This window comes from Nothobranchius furzeri, chromosome 14, assembly GCF_043380555.1.
Source record: "Nothobranchius furzeri strain GRZ-AD chromosome 14, NfurGRZ-RIMD1, whole genome shotgun sequence".
NCBI lineage: Eukaryota > Metazoa > Chordata > Actinopteri > Cyprinodontiformes > Nothobranchiidae > Nothobranchius > Nothobranchius furzeri.
This window is the reverse complement of record NC_091754.1, coordinates 30,156,887-30,172,008: the sequence shown is the minus strand read 5'-3', so window position 1 is coordinate 30,172,008 and position 15,122 is coordinate 30,156,887. Positions and strand designations below refer to the sequence as shown.

At 46.2% G+C, this 15,122-nt stretch overlaps 1 protein-coding gene across 1 annotated transcript; it reads right to left on the bottom strand.

The window, feature by feature from the left end:
- Nucleotides 1–628: 628 nt before the first annotated feature.
- sestd1 (SEC14 and spectrin domains 1) lies at nt 629–15,038 on the bottom strand. Its single transcript, XM_054746694.2, has 19 exons — nt 14,815–15,038; nt 13,987–14,056; nt 13,795–13,903; nt 10,078–10,168; nt 9,884–9,997; nt 6,284–6,397; nt 6,089–6,183; nt 5,915–5,970; nt 5,084–5,155; nt 4,338–4,495; nt 2,991–3,113; nt 2,638–2,832; nt 2,440–2,554; nt 2,194–2,359; nt 2,016–2,097; nt 1,719–1,841; nt 1,429–1,620; nt 1,246–1,349; nt 629–1,107 (listed from the first exon to the last, which is right to left on the bottom strand). Exons 2-19 carry the CDS (start codon nt 14,054–14,056, stop codon nt 840–842), a joined length of 2,247 nt encoding a protein of 748 aa, XP_054602669.1. The 5' UTR covers nt 14,815–15,038; the 3' UTR covers nt 629–839.
- Nucleotides 15,039–15,122: the final 84 nt, after the last annotated feature.

Here is a 15,122-nt window from a genome sequence, read left to right as displayed (position 1 = left end):
TAATACAAAACGTGAATGCGTGGCCCGCCTCTAGTGGCTGCTGACAGAACTGCAGGATGTCGCTTCCAAGGTTTTTCTGGATTCTTTCATCTTTTTTTTTATTAATATAAAAGCAGTCATACCTTTCCTCTTCTGCTGGTAAAAACGTTTCAGATTTAGTTAGGGTGAAAAAAAATCCTCTGAATGTAAAACTATTCTACAAAATAAAGGCTTTCGTTTCCAGCTGATTCAAAGCGCCGTTTCTGATGTTCACGGACCTAACAACTCATCCTAAGCTGCAACCAGGATGGCTTTCATCCTAGATTAAAAAACGTCATCGGACATATTTCTGTGGGTTAAAATGTAAAGGACATTACAAAAAATTTTTGTTTTTTTCCAAAAGCACAAAGCACCGTTATGAATGAGGAGGAGGCAGCACTGGCATATGGTCAACGTTAGGAGCATCCAGAGGGACAGCTTTACAGGTGAATGATCTCAACAGAGCAGAGATATTCATGTTAATTAATCCAGTAAATATTTCTATTATTCTGTTTTTTTGGTGTGTTTAAACCACTGATGTCAGAAATCTGCTGATCCTGCAGAATAACCACGTCTAACAGTTAACGCCCATTACTTTTGCCCTCTTGTAGGAAAGGTAAAGCAGTGGAGCTGGGGGGGGGGGTATGGCCTTGATTTAAACAAACAGCACCCAGTCAAACACGCCGCTGCAGCTGGGCAGAGGTAACCAGTAGGGGGCACTTCTGGCTCAGAGAGAGCACCTCAGAGGTCTTGGTAGAAATAATGAGCAGCCCTTCACTAACAAGCTTCATTAAGGCTGTTGCTTAAATATCAGGCATCCATTAGCGGTCCTGTGTAGCCCTCTCCAAGTCTTCATCCTGCTGCTCTGCCTCTTTCTCCTCCTCATCTTGCTCCTCTTTCTCGCTCAGTTCCTCTCCGATTACGTCGAGCCGCCCCTCCATGCCGTTCAGCACTTCTACCTCCTCACCGTCATTTCCGAGCCTTGCCTCCTGCAGCTGTAGCCGCCGCTCCTCGACCAGCAGGAGGCGTTCTCTGACTCCCTCTGCAGCTGCCGCAGTATCGGTGGGGCTCCCGAAGAACTGCTCACTCCTAAAATTACAAGTTGAATCCGGAAGCGGAAACCCATCAGAAAGAGGAAAACTCTTGGATCCAGTAAACAAATAAAGCTTTGTCGATTCACAACAATAACATTAACTAACTGTAACAGAAGTAAATGAGTGTTTGTACCCATCAGGGAAGATAACCGGCATGCTGATTCTGTCCAGCAGAGTTTTTCCCAAAGTGTCGACATCATCCAGAGCTTCCGCCTCCACACACACCAGCTGCATCACCTGAATCATCCCACAAACAGAAATATGACGGAGCTCTGCTGCTGTAAGGACGGATGTGTAAGCACGCATCCTGTCTCACCCTCTCAGCCACCGTGTGAAAGTTCAGCGCCAGCTCCAGCCGCTGCTGCCTCTCATCCGCCGTGACGCTAAACTGCTTCCACACCCGGTTGAGTCGTGGTAAGGTGTCTCCAGATGAGCGGGTCGTACAGCGCAGGGACTGACAGAGGACGACGGTGGCCTGCAGAAGCTGACGGCCATAATCGTATGTGCTCTAAAGGACAAAAACACACCCATCAGCCTCAGCATGCTCACATGCTAAAGGGGCGAGCGTCTGAACAACAGCACGAGAGGACATCTCCTCTGCCTCACCTGAGCAACGTCCACAAACTTCTTGTGTTTGTCCAACATGGTCTTCGTCTCCTGGGAGTCGTCACCGAGTCTGACGTGAGTCTTCAACAAGGCGTCCAGCAGTTCACTGAGCCACTCGACCGCCTGAAAACACACACACACACACACACACACACACACACACACACACACACACACACACACACACACACACACACACACACACACACACACACACACACACACACACACACACACATTACCACCTGATTACAACAGGAAGAGGACACTAGAGTTCAGCGAGGGTGTGTGTCTGACCTGTAAAGCGTCTTCTTCACATTTAAACAGCTGGACCATCTGGAGCATCTTCAGCCTCCTCACGTCCACCATGTCCTCACACCTGCAACACACACACACACACGGAACATTTAAATTTGTAGTCACATAATAATAATAATAATAATAATATGAATGAGGAGGAGCAGAAGAAGACTACCTCTGCTTGCGGAGCTCCATCTCCTCCATCACAGCCTGGATGTGTTGAACGTTGTCCTGCTGCTCTCCAGCTGGACTCTCAGTTTCCTCCAGAGGCCATGGCCATGGAGTGCACATCTGCTCCAGCAGCACCGTCCCCTTCTGACGGAGGGAGCCTAGACCTGATTCTGCATGGGGATGGGAGATGGGAAACCGTTACTAAAATGAAGGAACTCTGGGACAAAGTGGGGAGTTTCAGAGCACAAACCGACTGTCTGAAGTTTCTCCTCCAGCAGTTTGAGGTTCTGCTGAATGGACGCTCCATCGGCTGGAGACACGTCAGCACACAGCATGCCCAAAAGACCGTCCAGCTGCTGGGACAACTACAGAAACACACTCTCAGCCCATACCGATGCTAAAACAGGAGTTTAGCTCCTGAACAGAGACTTTGTGAGGGGGTCTGTACCTCCTGTGTGGTGCTGTGGAAGATCTGCGCCGCCTGCAACACGTTCTGACGAGTCTCGAGCTGAGACGCCTGTCGGTAACAGACGTCACTGAGCTGCTGCTGGAGCGCCTTTAGCTCCACCACCTCCTCCTCCTCTCCGGCACTGAGCAGGGCAGCAATCTGCTGGTTCAACTCCATGTACACTGCAAACCATTCCTACACACACACACACACACACACACACACAATCAGCCTAAAGCTGTGCTCACTGCTGAGAGTTTTTATAGGGAAAAACCCAGTAAAAATCCTCAGGTTTGTATTTAATCCCAGTTTGTCACATGACGACAGGTGTGTGTGCATGCATGCGTGCTTACGCTGTGCTGGCTCTCGATCTCTTCGTGTTTCTGCTGCAGGGCCTGAGCCGCTCGTATCGAGTCTCCGATCGCTTGATGAGTCTTGAGCAGCTCAGAACCAGGACCCTGCAGCCAGTTGACCACCTACAACAAGGACTAATGTTACTCCATGATAAAGGCTTAAATAAGCAGGAAATGAAAGATCATCTCATTAAAAACGTGTCTGACCTATATGCGACATATTACAGCTCGATTAGCCACGAAACTGATTAAAGGACTTCATTGCAATACACTTTATTTCAAAAATATGAATGCTGAAAGGATTCAGGTGAGCGCAGCGTAAGCAGGTAGCCAACAGGGGACCAGCCTGCTCTGTTGTTACATTTCTAGATGGTCCTTTATTCGCCCGTGACAGCAAAACAAACAAAATCATCTTACAGTTAAAGTGATCTTTAAGGGTTTCAGAGGGTCTGAATAACAGATTACTCGCTGGTTAAGATCAAAGACCTTAACAAATAATCTATTGAGATTAAAAACTTTTTTTTCAAGGGAGACCTGGTCAAGATAAAAAACAGAGACAAATGCAGAACAAATGGTAAATGGCCTGTATTTGATGCAGCACCTTCTAGGGTTCTACAACTCCCCGAGGCGCTTTATATCACAACCAGTCATTCACCAACTCACACACACACATTCACACACTGGGGGTAATGTGCTACAATGTAGCCACAGCTGCCCTGCAGCACACTGGAAGAAGCGTGCTCTGACCAGCACCAGCAGGCAAGGAGGGGTCAAGTGCCTTGCCCAAGGACACGTTGACTGCAGCAGACAGGACTCGATCCTGCAGCCCTCTGATTAAAGGGCGGGCACTTCACTTCTCTGGCACAGTCCCATTTCTGTGTCATTTCATGAATTGTGTGTGTGTGTGTGTGTGTGTGTGTGTGTGTGTGTGTGTGTGTGTGTGTGTGTGTGTAGCACACACCATGATTGTATTTATCAGGTCAGTGGAGCCTTAAACAACATAAACAGACAGTTTGATCCAGAACTAGGCCACCCCCCCCCCACACACACACACCTAATATCCTCCATGCTAGCGACCGACTTGTTTTGGTTACCATAGCAACCCCAGGCTCAATTCCAAGATGAGTGTGTTACCCACCCAGCCCCTGTGGCTGTAAGACCTCCATTCAGTCTTGTTCTTGATCTAAGGAGCCGAGTCTGCTCCCAGGCTTTGACATTCTGCTCAGGAGCAGGAAGTTTCATTTGAAAAGATATTTAAGGAACATCTGACTGGCACAATAAAGTTCACATATCATTTTTTTATAGCTGCTCCCACGGCTTATCGATGAGCATGTTAGCGTTCCTTACCTGCAAGACCTTGGCGTGGACCTCGTCCAGCTGAGCACGCTTGCTCCTCTGCCTGCAGAGTTCCTGGTACTTAGTGTACTGCTCCCTGAGGGAGTCCAGCAGCTTCATCACCTGGGGCTGAGCCAGCAGCTCCTCCTCCATGGGGCACCAGGCTGGGGCTGGAGGTCAGGAGTAACACGAGAAAGACCAAAGGTCACGCAGCTCATTACACGTATATAAAATGTCGACCCAGGCAGGTTTGTTCACCCCCCCCCCCCCCCCCCCCAGGCCCCATACAATTAAAATCATGTGCCGCACAGCATTAGCCAGTAGCGTTAGACATCCACTTACACACAAATGTCAACCAGAAAATGTGCACGAGCATCTGAATACGGTATCAGAGGAGAAACGGCCGCCTGCATCCGCTTCAACTTTAGGACAAACTACCAGAGTCCCAAAAAGAAACCATTTGAAGTCACGAACAACAAAAGAAATTTGAACCTAGACAACAGTGATGGGTGTTTAGCACTATCTTGTGTCCTCTGGCAATGTGGTTTCTGGTTCCAGCAGAAAGCCATTCCCAAGGGGAGGGGTGAGTGTCTTGTGACCACGTTTGCGTTCAAAACCTAGCTTGTTCTGTCGATTCTCTAGAGCAGCTTAAAACCTGCGACATGCTAATGCTAACAGATATCTTAAAGCACGGCCAAGAATCTGTATTCATCTTTCTCCTCACAGTGACATTTTCTAACTACCAGCTGTCTCCTCACCTGCCTGTCCTCCTCCTCCTGCCTCTGAGCCGTTAAACCGCCGCTGCTGCAGTTCTGACAGCAGCTCATGGCCTGCAGACAGAAGAAAACAAACAGGAAGTGGGTTGATATCAAAAACAATCCAATAAAAACATTTTAGATAATAAGGGTCACAGTTTGTTTACATGCGGTTACATTATGAAAGGAGCTGAAGGAAGGAGGAGGGTGGTACTGCACACAAAGTCTCCCTTCACTTCAGACGACGACCCCCCCCCCCCCCCCCACACACACACACACACACACACACACAGCTACAGTAAACACATTCAGCCATCCAGTGTGCTTTGCTCGAGGTCTAGACAAGCCTGTTGGTGTCCTCAGGTCAGAGTGAACCACCACATCAATAGTTTAGTTCAAAACATTACCTATAAAGTAAAAGTAGTCTGAAGGTGATTTACAAAACAGCTACAGAGAAAAAGCATGCTTGTGTGTTCAGGACAGGTAAATTATTGCCCAGCGAAGCGTCACATCTGAGAATTCTCCCCTCATGATGCTCACTTGACCTGAAACCCTCGTGCAGTTTTTCTTTGTGTGCTGCTGCTCTGTGTGTGTGTGTGTGTGTGTGTGTGTGTGTGTGTGTGTGTGTGTGTGTGTGTGTGTGTGTGTGTGTGTGTGTGTGTGTGTGTGTGTGTGTGTGTGTGTGTGTGTGTGTGTGTGTGTGTGTTTACACTTAAAATTGTTTCATATGATGCAGGCATCTGCCTACGAAATATATTTACTGATGTTTAATTATGCTCAACATGACCTACTCTAATGCTGTCAGCAGGTTAAAGTGAGTTTTGATGAGATTACCTGATTGGAGGACAGTCTCAGGATCAAAGGATGGCAGGAGAGCACAGTCAGCGGATCTGCAGAGGTAAAACAGACTGTTTTTAAAACTCTCTGTGTGTGTGTGTGTGTGTGTGTGTGTGTGTGTGTGTGTGTGTGTGTGTGTGTGTGTGTGTGAGATCAGTTAGGAGGGCATACTTGTCTTTGTCCGCCGAGCTGCTCTTGTCACTGTCGTTGATAATCGACAGCTCGTCCAGCAGCGACGTCGACTCCTTTGTGAATTTCTCAAAGACCTGCAGCAAATAAATGTGCACGGTTACCATGGCAACTGGCATTTTAAGATAAGCTATTCAGGTAGTAAATACTTTCATTCTTCTCATTAACTCCAGTTACCAGTCTCTTGCTGAGCCAGTCACTGTGGTCGTAGTCCAGACTTCCTCCAAAATCATCCGTCAGCTGAGAGGGTTCGATGTACCGGGTCAGCTTATTGGCCGAAACCAAGATCACCTGACAGGAGGCGCGGACACGACATGGTGAGTATAAAAGCAGATGATGGACGTCGTACCCGGAGGATAAAACGTTGATATTCGGTTCAGACTGTGTATGATTTGAGTTTGGATCTAATATGAACTCAGGGATTACATCAAGTACTCATCAGTCTACAGATCAAACAACCCTACAAGCTCTCATGCTTGGATTTTTTTCAAATATACAATTTATTAGTTTGACTGTTGTATTCTCTAAAGCTCATGGTTTTAAACCTTTACAAATGACTTCTAAATGATGCTTTAATGTCTCACGGAGCCCTGGGGAGGACCTGCACACCTATTAGGGGGCAGCAGTAGCATAACAGGTTGAGCGGGTTTTCCAGTAATCGGAAGGTTGCAGGTTCGATCCCGGCTCCGGACAGAGAATTCTGCTGTTGTGTCCTTGGGCAAGACACTTAACCCACCTTGCCTGCTGATGGTGGTCGGAGGGACCGGTGGCACGTGTGCTCGGCAGCCTCGCCTTTGTCAGTGCGCCCCAGGGCAGCTGTGGCTACATCGTAGCTCATCACCATCAGTGTGTGAATGTGTGTGTGAATGGATGAATGATACACTGTAGTGTAAAGCGCTTTGGAGTCCTTACTCTGAGAGGCGCTATACAAGTGCGGGTCATTTATCATTTATTAAAGCTTTTATTTAATTGAATATCATTAATGATCACAACAAATCACATTCCCAGTGATCGTAACAGCAGCAGCTGTTTTATTTCTGTTTGATGTTGTTAACAACGGAGCAGGTGTGATGCCAGGATTACTTTTCCTTCTTTTCCTACTCGGGCATCAGAAAAGCAGAAAGCAGCTCTGATGGTGGGCATAAAGTTAGACTTTAGGAGTTTTTTACTTAATAGATGAGGATCAGTCGGTTTGTAAACGAGCACCTCTTCATCTCAGTTCAACTTTGTAAGCAAAGCGCTACGAACCGTGCTGCTGATGTGTGCTAACCATCAGCCATGACCTAGACCTCTCTCTCGCTCTGACTTGTTCCGTTAGCCCCTTTTACTGAAATCAAAAACAGCTGTTTCTGTACCTACACTCACTGGCCACTTTACTGGGTACACCTTGCTAGTACCGGGTTGGACCCCCTCTTTCCTTCAGAACTGCCTTACTCCTTCGTGGCATAGATTAAACAAGGTACTGGAAACATTCCTCAGAGATTTTGGTCCATATTGACATGATGGCATCCCACAGCTGCTGCAGAATTGTCAGCTGCACATCCATGATGTCCCGTTCTGCCACATCTCAAAGGTGCTCTATTGGATTGAGATCTGGAGGGCATTTGAGTACAGTGAACTCATCGTCATGTTCTAGAAACCAGTCTGAGATGATTGGAGCTTTATGACATGGAGCATTATCCTGCTGGAAGCAGCCATCAGAAGATGAGGACACTGTGGTCATAAAGGGATGGACACGGTCAGCAACAACACTCAGGTAGGATGTGGTGTTGCAGCGATGATCAGTTAGTACTAAGGGGTCCAAAGTGTGTCAAGAAAATGTCTCCCACACCATTACACCACCACCACCAGTCTGAACTGTTGATACAAGGCAGGATGGATCCATGCTTTCATGTAGATGATGCCTAATTCTGACCCTACCATCTGAATGTTGCAGCAGAAATCGAGACTCATCAGACCAGGCAACATCTTTCCAATCTTCTATTGTCCAATTTTGGTCAGCCTGTGTGAATCGTAGCCTTTCCTGTTCTTAGCTGACAGGAGCGGCACCCGGTGTGGTCTTCTGCTGCTGTAGTCCATCTCCCTCGAGGTTCCACGTGTTGTGTGTTCAGAGATGTTCTCCTGCTTAACTTGGTTGTAACGAGTGGGTATTTGAGTTACTGTTGCCTTTCTGTCAGCTCGAACCAGTCTGGCCATTCTCCTCTGACCTCTGGCATTAACAAGGCATTTTCACCCACAGAACTGCCGCTCACTGGACGCTTTCCCTCTTTCGACCAATCTTTATAAACCCTAGAGATGGTTGTGTGTGACAATCCCAGAAGATCAGCAGGTTCTGAAATACTCAGACCAGCCCATCTGGCAACAACAACCACTCAAATCACCTTTCTTCCCCATTCTGAAGCTCGATTTGAACTGCAATGGCCATGTTAACATGCACCGAGTTACCACCATGTGATTGGCTGATTAATAATTCACATTAATGAGCAGTTGGGCAGGTGTACCCAATAAAGTGGCCAGTGAGTGTATATGATCTGTAGTTACCAGGTATAAATCCACTCAGGTGATCACAGTGATAAATCTGAATCACCAGTTTTCACTGTACACACACTAGTGACCATTATCCAACCTTTACATTAGAGTTAGAGTGCATATTTATCGCAGTAAGTCTTTCTTCTTTTGAAAAATACAAACATTCAAGTTTCGTTCTTTCATACAACCAGCCTCCAGTTTTTACTGCGTAACTTTAAACTTAAGTTGCTTTGGTTCATTAGTATAACAGAATCCTCAGATCAAAGGACAAACTGCTGCATGTCAGAGTTTATAAGGAAGACCAGGTTCCCTTTAACTCACAATACAGACACGTGTGTGTGTGTGTGTGTGTGTGTGTGTGTGTGTGTGTGTGTGTGTGTGTGTGTGTGTGTGTGTGTGTGTGTGTGTGTGTGTGTGTGTGTGTGTGTGTGTGTGTGTGTGTGTGTGTGTGTGTGTGTGTGTGTGTGTGTTGCTATAGTAATTTCACAAATCAACCCAGAAGGACAGCTGGTAATGAGTCTGTCTTCCTGTTGTCACGGGAGCAGGTGCCAAAAGTAAACCTGAACTCAACTCACATAGTGTGCGTTAATTCAAATGACAGGTCAGACGTTACAGCAGCTGTACAACATGTGCATGTGCACACACACCCACACCCCACTGTGTCCTTCACAAACATAGCTCATAGTTGAGATGAGTCACATTTCGGCACCATCGCAGGAATCTTCCTCCCAGCAGCTGTGACTCCGCCTTAAGGACTTAAAATTTTTTTTTTTTTTAAGAATTCTCCCCGTCGTAAATCTGACGTCTAAAAATCCGAGCATTCCTGAACTCACCAACAGGCTGCTGTCAGTGCAAAACAGAACAAAAATATGGTCATCTTTCCACTGACTGTGACGGATTATCTTTCTGAAACAACTTCCAAGTCACTTTGGACAGAGTTCAGTCGGTTTCCATGGCAACGATCATAGAGCCAACATGGCTGTGGAAATGTGGGTCAGGGAGACTAACCATATGTTGTAATAGAGGTGACTGAAGAAAATCCCTCACACAAATACACAAGGACAAAGATATAAACACCACAGAGCTGATCTCAGGTTTCCAGAAGCACTCAGGACAGAGAGTGATGCTCAAGGGCATCATCACAGAATTATTTTATCTTTGTTTCATATCTGATACTAAAACAACCTTCGAGTAAGCGTAGAGATCAGGCCACTGCCATTAAAGTAGCTCAGCACTCAAAGGACTCACCTCAAACCCCAGACGGTCTTTCTCCTTCCAGAAGCAGAAGTGTGTGACCTTCTTATCCCAGAACTCATCAGGCTTCACCACGCAGACCAGCGACACCTCTGCTGGGATGACATTCTGAAACATCACATCACCAACCTTAAAAACCCACACAAAGGTCAGCTCTGGATCTGAGGGGACATCAGACGCGTTTGTACCTGCAGCATGAGGACAACAGTCTTCACAATGTTCCACTGAGACCTCCGTCCATCCACGATAACGGTGAAACCCCGAGTCTTGCATTTCTCACTGGGAGAGAGAGAGAAGACATCTAAATGTCCACCACACCTCACCATCAGACAGAGACAGAGAGGTACAATGTGTCTCTTTTACTAAACTCTGGTTTGAATTGAGATTTTTCTGGATGTGAAGCTCTATCTGCAGTCAGATTCTATTGTCAATAGAATCTTTTAAAGAGACATTATGGAAGTTTGACAGCCAAAACATGTATAGAAATAATAAATGTCTTCTTCATATATTCTCCTGCAATGCCCTGGTCCTGTAGAATGAGCCCTGGCATTTTTACTGTGATTGCCTGTTTTTCTGTAAAATCACAGAAAAAGAGAGCTGCTCGGGTCGAGCAGGCTGCTTCATGCGCGTTCACGCTCAGGCATAGCCCGTAGCATTTGCTATCAGTAGCTTTAGCAGCAGAGAGTGAGGTAGTGCCAACTCAGCGACTTTGTCGCTGTTCCTAACGCCTAGTGACGAACCTAGCTACATTTCTGAGGACACTTAGCTAATTTTTGTAGAACTTTCTTCTAGATATTTCCTGCAAATTAGCAACAAAATAGCCATTTTCACTCTGAACCGTTCTTTGGTTTGACCTTGTTTCAGCTGTCATCAAGGATATAAAAGTTACAGATAAAGGCCATATCACCGGCGCTTTAGCTCACCTAGTAAGATGTCTGATTTTTATCCAGAAGACCTCAGTTCGATTCCAGGTGTTAACAAAATTTTTTATTCGGAGTTTCTTTTTTACATTAATGGTATATTTTTTTACAGCAAGATGCCCAAATTTTTATTTGAGACTCGCCGAACGGCATTGAATTCACAGATAAAAAAGATGTGGGTTCAACTTTCATTTTGGAACAATTTTTCAAGCAAGGGAAGGGAATGATCTGAGCGTGCAGGAAGACTGACCCATTTTAAACCTTTGCCGGCTGTGCTGAAGAGAAAGGTACAGAACCAAATTATTTAATTAATTAGCTGCACATTCTCCTGTCCTCCGGGCCACCCACCCACCCACACCCACACACGTTTGGCCGGCCGATGAGAAAGTGCGGCTGCAGAGACAGAGGCACATTATTTTTATTAATTTGCTGTGTTCTTCAATCCTCCAGGCCACCCACCCACACACACACACACACACACACACACACACACACACACACACACACACACACACACACACACACACACACACACACACGAGACTGTCTCAGCTGTTATTTTCGCTAAGGAGTGTGCACGTACAGCATGTGCAACTCATGCACGAGCCTACTTTTGAAGCTGCAGTTACACGTTAGACCTGAGTGGCGATCTCGAGCATAAAAACTTCAAACGTCCTTAAGGTTGGTTTATGCTTGACGCGTCCGCGAGGTCCGCACGGCTCCGCGCGGAAAAGTTGCGTCATTTTGCGTCATTTTAACAACCACGCCCCTCCACCGCGTCTCCGCACGGCCCAAGATTTCCGCAACGCGCACCTCGGAAAATTTCTAACCACGCAGACGGTCGGACGCGGAAAAACATGGCGGACCGGCACGGCAGAGGTTCGTAAATACAGACATTTGTATGATTCAGCTCTCAGAGATCACCGTGATCAACATGTTGTTAATAATTCTTGGAGAGAAATAGCTCGCACTGTCGGAAAAGATGAGAACGCTGTTAAAAATGCTGAAATGCCATGTTGTAAACAACAGTAATTTCTACTTCTACTATGGTGTAGTGTTGGATGCATGCCATAGAGCTCCATGCTGCCCCGTTCAGTTTGGGAGAATATTGGCTCACCGCAAAGATGAGCCGCACAAACCATAAACGCTGCGAGTTGTGAAGCGCGTTCCAGCCGCGAGCCGCATCACCGTGCGGAAAGTGAATGCGTCAAGCATAAGCCAAGCTTTAGAGTCCCTTTAAAGCACTGAATGTAACACAGGAAAATCACATTTAAGGAAGATGTTTTACTTATACCTCCATAAGAGTCAGCAAATTGAAGAAGAAGAAGAAAAGATCTTTTCTATAGCGCCTCTCAAGATAAAAATCACAAGGCGTTTCACAAAAAATGTAAAATATAAAAAAGATTTTAGAAAATGATTAAAAATATGCCTAAAATGAGCAAAAATAGACAATTGTGATTAAAAAATGTTAATAAAGAGAGAGTGTGAATATGAAAAAGCGAAATCAGTGGATCCTGAGGAAGGTGGAATAGGTGGGGAGAGCAGAATAAAGAGAGAGTGGTGAAGAAGGTCATACAAAAACCAGCTTGAACAAGTGAGTCTTCAGCTGCTTTTTAAAGGAGTCCACTTGTTGGGTATTTTTATAATTGTACCTTTTTGAGGCCTAAAAGATGCCCATTTTGTGTTATTAACACTTCATGAATCTCTGTGTTTGCCAACTGTGGCTGTTCATGAAAGGTTGAGCAAGGATGTTGATTGTGGGTTTCCAACTGAAAACTGTTCCTCTGTAACCTGAGAAGGCCCTGCCTTCTCCTCCATCCTTTGTGAAAAAAGCCCCTGACGAACTGGAAGCACATGGGAGTGACGTGGGGACAGCCTCGGAGGAGGTTCCTCTGCGTTAACTCTCCATTATTTTGGGGACTCAGGGTAAAATGTCTCCCTTGTTGTCATGTGTGTTATTTCAGGTTCCAGGGTTATTACCCCACATGTAATTACCTAACATTTTGGTGGAGAATGCGGGCATGCAGAGCTGGTGAGCTGAAGGCTTTCCCCAGGAACAGAGGGGGGCTGGTTAGCTCCATGGATGGGTTTCCGCCCAGCTCTCGCATGACGATTCATGGACATTACGAATAATAATAATCTTCTCTCTCTCTCCGAGTCGTCCTTTAAGGTAATTTGGGATAAATGAAAAATTACCTATCACCACTGAGTCCACTGATCTCAGGCTCAGGGGGAGAGAGTTCCAGAGTCTGGGGGCCACAGCAGCAAATGCTCTGTCACCTTTGGTCTTTAGCCTGGTGCTGCACAACCAGTAGGCTTTGATCACTGGACCTCAGGGACCTGCTGGGGGTGTAGGGACTGAGAAGATCACCTATGTAAGATGGTGCTTGTCCATGTAAGGCCCTATATACCAGAACCAGGATCTTGAAATGAACCCTGAAGTAGACTGGCAGCCAGTGAAGCTGGAGGAGAAGTGACGTGGATGTGTTTGGACTGACATGCCTCCCCTCATTTTAATAAGGCAGCAGAAAGTGGCGGTTCGCGGGCCGGGTCCGCCTATTTAGAACCACTGATATAGAACCACACACATCTATAGAAGTCATGTATATCAGTATTAATGAGTTTCCTGTTAATGCACAAACAAGACCTTGTTTAAATGTGGGGACAACGGCAAAATTGCTGTTTGATTTGCAAAGGAGTACCAGAAAAGTTTAACAGAGTTTAGCGAAAGTTTAAGCTGGACTCTTTCATACGTGGCTGCTCACACTCTGCTGGTGAGTTCCTCCTACAGCTCCAAACATGAGGGAGGGAATCCATGCATGCAATCTGAACACCTCGAGAACATTCCTGGACTAAAGAACGTGTGGAAATACTTCACATAGGATGTCTCAACATGTTTGACCCCCATCAGATCCAAACTTGTCCAAAGGGATAAAAGGGGAAACAAATCTTCCCACAACAGACAGTTTCCATGAGTGTGTGTACCTGGGAATGCTAAGCAAGTAATCCAGTGTGGCGCTGAGCTCTTCCATGCTGGTCTGATCTGAGTTGAGGGGGATGGTCAGAATCAGACCACTGCGGCGGTCTTTGCCCCCTAAAAAAGAGACGAGTAGGCAGTTAGAGACATCACATTACTAATATTAAAGTCGTCACGCTGAAGGAAGCACAATCCCACACCTGAGAGGAAGGCCAGCTTCTTTTTGAGGATGGGAAGAATGGAATTTGCTTCCATTGTAACACTGGACATCTGCAAAAGCATGACAACAAAAACATTAACATCAAAACGCGTAACCTCGGAAAGAAAAGCAGCGGCTGATGAGGCTGCTGATTGGTTCCAGCTGAAGTGCTGCAGGAACACCAGGTTTAGTGGCTTTTCCATGCGGATTTTCTCTCAGATGGCATTTCTCCCAGCAGATTCCAGCTGCTGGCTTCGGCTCAGCCTGGTTCACATTTCTGCTGTTTGACTGAGTGGTCCAAGTTTTGTGTTCAGTTAACTCCATCTGTAATCATTCAGTGATTAAACCTGGTTTAGATTAGATCAGATTAAATACTTTAACCTGAGAGATCATCCTGGTAGTTATAAAGTTTATAGTCGGACCTTATTTCAGCTACTTACTAACCCTAACCCTAGTTGGACCTCTTATTTCAGCTACTTACATGAAAACATCGGTAATTTTAGATTGTTTGGCCCTAATTTATTTTCAAGCGACCCAAATTTGCTCATCCATGCCTGTAATCTTCCATCATTTACAACTGGCAGACCTGATCTAGTTACTGCAGTTTCTGCTGCTGCATCCTTTTCTGCAGCCTCACTGCAGGAGGGCTCGGCCCAGCAGGGCAAGGCTCGGTTCGGCTGAAAAGACCTAAAGACACAATGACCTACATTCAGAGCTGCAGACTGCGGAGGCTGCGGCTGGAACCTCCCTCACCGAGGCGTGCTTCATCACAGCAGCGACAACTTTAGGCTGTACTAACAATAAGTATGGATCCGGCGGATTTCCTTACCTTTTCAGTCAGATCCGGAGCATTTTCAGTCAGACCCTATTTCCTCCATCCAGTCTTCCTCCTCCTGTTCTCTTCCGTATCTCCTTCTCCTCTTCACTCCTCAGAGGCCGAGTTTTCGGAGGAGACTGAATCAGTTTTCCATTAAATGACCTTATCTCTCTGTTTTATTCTTCGCTCGTCTGTAACAACAGTGAAAACACAGCAGCCAGGCGGAGGGGCAGGGCTTGCTGCTGCTGCACTGCGCAGACTCAGTAAAGTAAAATCAACAACTCCAACTTCCTGTCAAAATTTTTCAAAATAAGTTTGTG

Excerpts from the sequence above, each read along its gene's own strand:
- sestd1 (XM_054746694.2), bottom strand. The coding sequence starts at position 14,056 with ATGTCCAGTGTTACAATGGAAGCAAATTCCATTCTTCCCATCCTCAAA. Across the intron at positions 13,904-13,986 it reads GAAGCTGGCCTTCCTCTCAG|GGGGCAAAGACCGCCGCAGT; the intron begins GTGTGGGATTGT and ends TCTCTTTTTTAG. Across the intron at positions 1,621-1,718 it reads AGTTTGTGGACGTTGCTCAG|AGCACATACGATTATGGCCG; the intron begins GTGAGGCAGAGG and ends TTTGTCCTTTAG.